At 45.7% G+C, this 6,000-nt stretch overlaps 2 protein-coding genes across 2 annotated transcripts in view; one reads left to right on the top strand and one right to left on the bottom strand.

Moving 5' to 3' along the window:
* The window catches only part of LOC122550953 (BTB/POZ domain-containing protein KCTD14-like), a 17,009-nt gene extending 15,131 nt beyond the window's left edge, over positions 1–1,878 (bottom strand). Inside the window, exon 1 of the mRNA XM_043692488.1 lies at positions 1,745–1,878. Within this exon, the coding sequence (XP_043548423.1) occupies positions 1,745–1,804 (60 nt within the window). The 5' untranslated portion in view covers positions 1,805–1,878. The remainder of the gene's footprint in view (positions 1–1,744) is intronic.
* LOC122550952 (P2Y purinoceptor 3) overlaps positions 1–6,000 on the top strand; it is a 116,217-nt gene that overhangs the window by 26,084 nt on the left and 84,133 nt on the right. The gene's annotated exons all lie outside the window — the stretch shown is intronic.

Genomic DNA, 6,000 nt, shown 5'->3' with positions numbered 1-6,000 from the left:
GACACAGAGGACACAGCTTAAAAATACGGGCTCGACCATTTAAGGCAGAGATGAGGAGAAACTTCTTCACCCTGAGAGTGGTGGCTGTGTGGAATGCTCTGCCCCAGGGGGCAGTGGAGGCCCAGTCTCTGGATTCATTTAAGAAAGAGTTGGATAGAGCTCTCAAGGATAGTGGAATCAAGGGTTATGGAGATAAGGCAGGAACAGGATACTGATTAAAGTTGATCAGCCATGATCATATTGAATGGTGGTGCAGGCTCGAAGGGCAGAATGGCCTACTCCTGCACCTACTGCCTATTGACCTCTCCTGTGATGGATACGAAGATTATGTACAAGACCTCACCTGCCTCTTTCATCATTTTGGAATAATTCCCATCTGGGGAGTTGTTTACCTTAATGCTTTTTCAAACACCCAACACCTTTTTTGTATTGACATGCCCTAGAATATCAACATATCCCCTCCTGAGACTCACCATTCACCACGTCCTTTTCCTTTGTGAACATTAATGCAAAGTGCTCTTTAAGGATCTCAGCCACTTCCTCCAGCTCCATGTGTAAATCTCACCTCACTAGAGTAAACCCACCTTTTCCTTGGCTATCCTCCTACTCTTTATGTATTTTATAAAATACTTTGGGGTCATTTTTATAGGAACATGCTGGTGCTGAACTCAAATCAACTGGCCTGTAAAAAGATTCCCACGTGCCGGATGTGGATTTACCCTCAAACAGCCAGCTCCAGTTTATGTTCCCCACTTCCTGCCTGATATTGTAGTAATTAGCCTTCCTCCTGAGGACTACCCTTGTCATTATCCATAAGTAACGTAAAGCTCAGAGAATTGCGGTCACTGTTCCTGAAACACTCCCCCGCTGAAGCTTCGATCACTGGGCCAGGCCCATTCCCAATGCTGCGTGTAGAGTGACCCCCTTGCCTTAGTTTTACTTTTTTTTGGTTATATTTGGATGGGTATATGAATAGGAAAGGTTTGGAGGGCTATGGGCCAGGTGCTGGTAGGTGGGACTAGATTGGGTTGGGATATCTGGTCTGGACAGGTTGGACCGAAGGGTCTATGTTCCGTGCTGTATGACTCAATATTGCTTCTGTCATTGATGTAGGGGCTGTGGCAGGGAGGCTTATAAACCTTTCCACTGTACTTTTCATGTAAATGTACATGTGACAATAAATTTCTATTCTATTCTACTTCCCAGTTGAATTATGTATATATCATAGAACAGTACAGCACAGTACAGGCTGTTCCACCCTCGATGTTGTGCCAACCTTTCATCCTACTCTAAGATCAGACTAAGCTACATACCCTTCATTTTACTATCATCCATGTGCCTATCCAAGAGTCACTTAAATGTTCCTAAGATGTCTGATTCTACTCCCATTGCTGCCAGTGCATTCCACACACCCTGTATGTAAAGAACCTACCTCTGACATCTCCCCTAAACCTTCCTTCAATCACCTTAAAGTTATGCCCCCTTGTGACAGCCATTTCCACCCTGGGAAAACGTCTCTGACTATTCACTCTATCTATGCCTCTCATCATCTTGTACCCCTCTATCAAGTCACCTCTCATTTTTCTTTGTTCCAATGAGAAAAACCCTAGCTCCCTCAACCTGTCTTCATAAGACAAGCCCTCCAGACAGTTAGCACACTATGCTGGAGACCTAACTTTACTAGATCAGGGGCATTATCACTACACCGCCACCTCTCTCAATGCTTGGTGTCCTTAATACTTACCTTTTGCAGCAAGCTATTTGAGTGTCTGGTGATGGGGTGTTTTCGACTTCTCAAACTCATGTCTGCTTTCCTCGCCTTTGGTGCAGAGGGGTGTCACTCCAGGAAGGAACAGGAAGGATTGGAACAGAGTCCTGTGTTCCCTGATGGGTTGATTAGCCTTTCCAGGGAGGTATGCAGTCACAAACGACAAGACTCAGCCCTGCTCACTCTGACATCCGCACAACCAAATGTAACTTGTTTCCTGTGAGTGTCATTGTCAGTTCTTGCCTTTTGCAATTTAAGCAAATGAGCAAACAAATTCTCCAGAAGGCATGAAGGACTTTGTGAGACAACTAAATAACTTCCAAAACAGATTGGCATAATGACCTGAGAGGGAGACATTTACAAGGATTTAAGAGAGTGAGCCGTGAGGTCGATGGAAGTGGTCTAGTGGGCTAGTGGGCTCTTAAAGCGCCAGCATGGTTACGATGGACCAAATGGCCTCTCTATGTACTACACATGTGTGTCTGTGTGCATATCACAAATCTGTGTGAATTCTCGATAGGCCTATCGGAAGAATGTTGTGAAATTTGAGAAGGTTCAGAAAAAGTTGGGCGGCACGATGGCTCAGTGGTTAGCACTGCTGCCTCGCAGCACCAGGGACCCTGGCTCGATTCCCGCCTCGGGCGACTGTCAGTGTGGAGTTTGTACATTCTCCCTGTGTCTGCGTGGGTTTCCTCCCACAGTCAAAAGATGTACAGGTAAATTGGCCATACTAAATTGCCCATAGTGTTAGGTGCATTAGTCAGAGGGAAATGGTTCTGGGTGGGTTACTCTTCGGAAGGTCGGTGTGGACTTGTTGGGCTGAAGGGCCTGTTTCCACATGTAGGGAATCTAATCAGGAAAGATTTACAAGGATGTTGCCAGGGTTGAGCTATAGGGAGAGGCTGAACAGGCTGGGGCTGTTTTCCCTGGAGCGTCGGAGGCTGAGGGGTAAGCTATTAGGTTTATAAAATCATGAGGGGCATGGATAGAATAAATAGACCAAGTCTTTTCCCTGGTGTGGGGCAGTCCAGAACTAGAGGGCGTAATTTTAGGATAAGAGGGGAAAGATATAAAAGAAACCTAACAGGCAATATTTTCACGCAGAGGGTGGTACATGTATGAAATGAGCTGCCAGAGGAAGTGGTGGAGGCTGGTACAATTTGAAAGGCATCTGGATGGGTATATGAATAGGAAGGGTTTAGAGGGATTTGGGCCAGGTGCTGGCAAATGGAACAAGATTAGGTGAGGATACCTGGTCAGCATGGACAAGTTGGGCCAAAGGGTCTGTTTCCGTGCTATACATCTCTATGACTCTATGATTGTAAGTGCCGATGGGGCATAAATTCCTAATTAAAGGAATTTGTCCCTGATGTTCCCTTAGGGATGATTGGAGCAAGGTACAGCAAGGTACACCTCATCTCAGCATCATAGAATGCCTACAGTGCAGAAAGTGGCCATTTGGCCCATTGGACCTGTACTGACTAACCCAGCTAACCTGGGTATCACTGGACACTTCAGGGCAATTTAGCCTGCTAAGACCCACCCATAGAGAAAATGCTTCTCATCGGGAGAAGAATCAAGTGGATCACCATCAAAGTGATTGGCTACTTATCAGATGAAGGAAGCTGGTGGATTGGTTGATTGATTTATTGACACGTGTACTGAAGTGCAGTGCAAAACTTTGTTTATGAGCAGGACAAATGGGATTGCAGTTCTGGCCACTGCATTATAAGAAGGATGTGGAAGCTTTGGAAAGGGTTCAGAGGTGATCTACTAGGAAGTTGCCTGGTGTGGACGGAAGGCCTTAAGAGGAAAGGCTAAGGGCCTTAAGGCTGTTTTAGTTAGAGAGAAGGAGGTTGAGAGGTGACTTAATTGAGGCATATAAGATAATCAGAGGATTAGATAGGGTGAGCACTAAGAGCCTTTTTTCTCTGATGATGGCTAGCACGAAGGGCATTAGCTTTAAATTGAGGGGTGATAGATATAGGACAGATGCCAGAGGTAGTGTCTTTACTCAGAAAGTAGTTAGTGTGTGGAACAGCCTGCCAGCAACAGCTGTAGACTCGCCAACTTTAAGGGTTTTTAAATAGTCATTGGATAGACATATGGACGAGAATGGAATAGTATAGGTTAAATGGGCTTCAGATTGGATATAAGTTTGTTCACTGAGTTGGGAGACTTGTTTTCAGGTGTTTTGTCACCAACTAGGTAACATCATCAGTGAGCCTCCGGTGAAGAACTTGTGATATAGCTCACTTTTTATTTGTGTGTTTAGGTTTCCTTAGGTTGGTGAAGTCATTTCCTGTTCTTTTTCTCAGGAGTGGTAAATGGAATCCAGGTCAATGCGTTTGTTAATAGAATTCCAGTTGGAATGCCATGCTTGTCCGGAGACTCACCGATGATGTTACCTAGTATGGAGACGAAACATCTGAAATCAAATCTTGCAGCTCAGCAAGCAAACATACATCCCGAAGCTCAATCTGAGCTACAAATCTTCACAAAATGGGCTTCAGATTGGTATCACAGCTTGGCGCAACATCGAGGGCAGAAGGGCCTGTACTGCGCTGTAATGTTCTATGTAGGTACACGTTTTTTGTCTCCAGCGCATGTCATCACTGCAGGCTGATCCAAAGTGTTTTATGAAATATTGAATTTTTTCAAAGACTGTTCCATGTGTGGGGAGGATGGTAGCAATGATGGCACAGCAAGATCCCACAAACAGCGCTGCAGCCCTGCATAGGCATTCCGTTTCTCCGGTGCTGATTGGTTGAGGGCAAAAGCAGGGGACAGCACACGGGGGAGGATCTGCTCTCCTTTGAAGGAGAGGCAATGAGATCAGTAAACTGCACAGATGGCTACAGGTGTAATGTCTTTTTCAAGATATTTTCCTCATCAACCTGCTCAGGGGTGTTATTGCACAGCTCTGGAGCAGGGAGCACTTCACCTAAGGAACATTTAGACAGGTCCATGGATGGAATAGGTCTGGAGGGATATGGACCAAGTGCAGGCAAATGAGACTAGTTTAAATTGTGAAAACTGGGCTGCATAGGCAAGATAGGCCGAATGGCCTGTTTCCATGTTGTGGACCTATATGACCTTGCCTCCTGGCCCAGAGGTAGGGGCACTATCACTGTGTCACAGAGCCCTTTAAATACAAGCATGTTTCTCTGCTGCAAGTGCATGACAGTAGAGAGCTGAAAATGTGTTGCTGGAAAAGCGCAGCAGGTCAGGCAGCATCCAGAGAACAGGAGAATCGACGTTTCGGGCATAAGCCCTTCTTCAGGAAAGAAGGGCTTATGCCCAAAACGTCGATTCTCCTGTTCCCTGGATGCTGCCTGACCTGCTGCGCTTTTCCAGCAACACATTTTCAGCTCTGATCTCCAGCATCTGCAGACCTCACTTTCTCCCCATGACAGTAGAGACCTGTTTAATATCTATTGTCGATGGTGCAGTGAATTGGTGCTGCTTTCCTCACATTGCAAACAGTGCATTGCACCAGTGTCGATCATTGGTTAATTCGCAGTGATGCGACCTGAGTGTGCCTGAGGTCAGGAAAGGTACTATATAAATGTAAACCTCTTTTTGTTGGATGAATGGTAAAGTTCTAGGGAATGTTGCTGAACAAAGAGACCTTGGACTGCAGGTTCATAGCTCCTTGAAAGTGGAGTCGCAGGTAGATAGGATAGTGAAGAAGGCGTTTGGTATGTTTTCCTTTATTAGTTAGAGTATTGAGTACAGGAGTTGGGAGGTCATGTTGCAGCTGTACAGGGCATTGGTTAGGCCACTGTTGGAATATTGCGTGCAATTCTGGTCTCCTTCCTATTGGAAAGATGTTGTGAAACTTGAAAGGGTTCAGAAACAATTTACCAGGATTGGAGGATTTGAGCTCTAGGGAGAGGTTGAACAGGCTGGGGCAGTTTTCCCTGGAGTGTTGAAGGCTGAGAGGTGACCTTATAAAGATTTACAAAATTATGAGGGGCATGGATAGGATAAATAGACAAAGTCTTTTACCTGGGGTCAGGGAGTCCAGAACTAGAGGGCATAGGTTTAGGGTGAGAGAGGAAAGATGTAAAAGAGACCTAAGGGGCAACTTTTTCACGCAGAGGGTGGTACGTGTATGGAATGAGCTGCCAGAGGATGTGGTGTAAGTGGGCACAATTGCAACATTTAAGAGGCATTTGGATGGGTATATGAATAGGAAGGGTTTGGAGGGATATGGACCGGGTGCTGGC

This window comes from Chiloscyllium plagiosum, chromosome 6, assembly GCF_004010195.1.
Source record: "Chiloscyllium plagiosum isolate BGI_BamShark_2017 chromosome 6, ASM401019v2, whole genome shotgun sequence".
Lineage (NCBI taxonomy): Eukaryota > Metazoa > Chordata > Chondrichthyes > Orectolobiformes > Hemiscylliidae > Chiloscyllium > Chiloscyllium plagiosum.
Note: the sequence above shows the minus strand (reverse complement) of the source record. Positions and strands in the feature narration are given on the sequence as shown.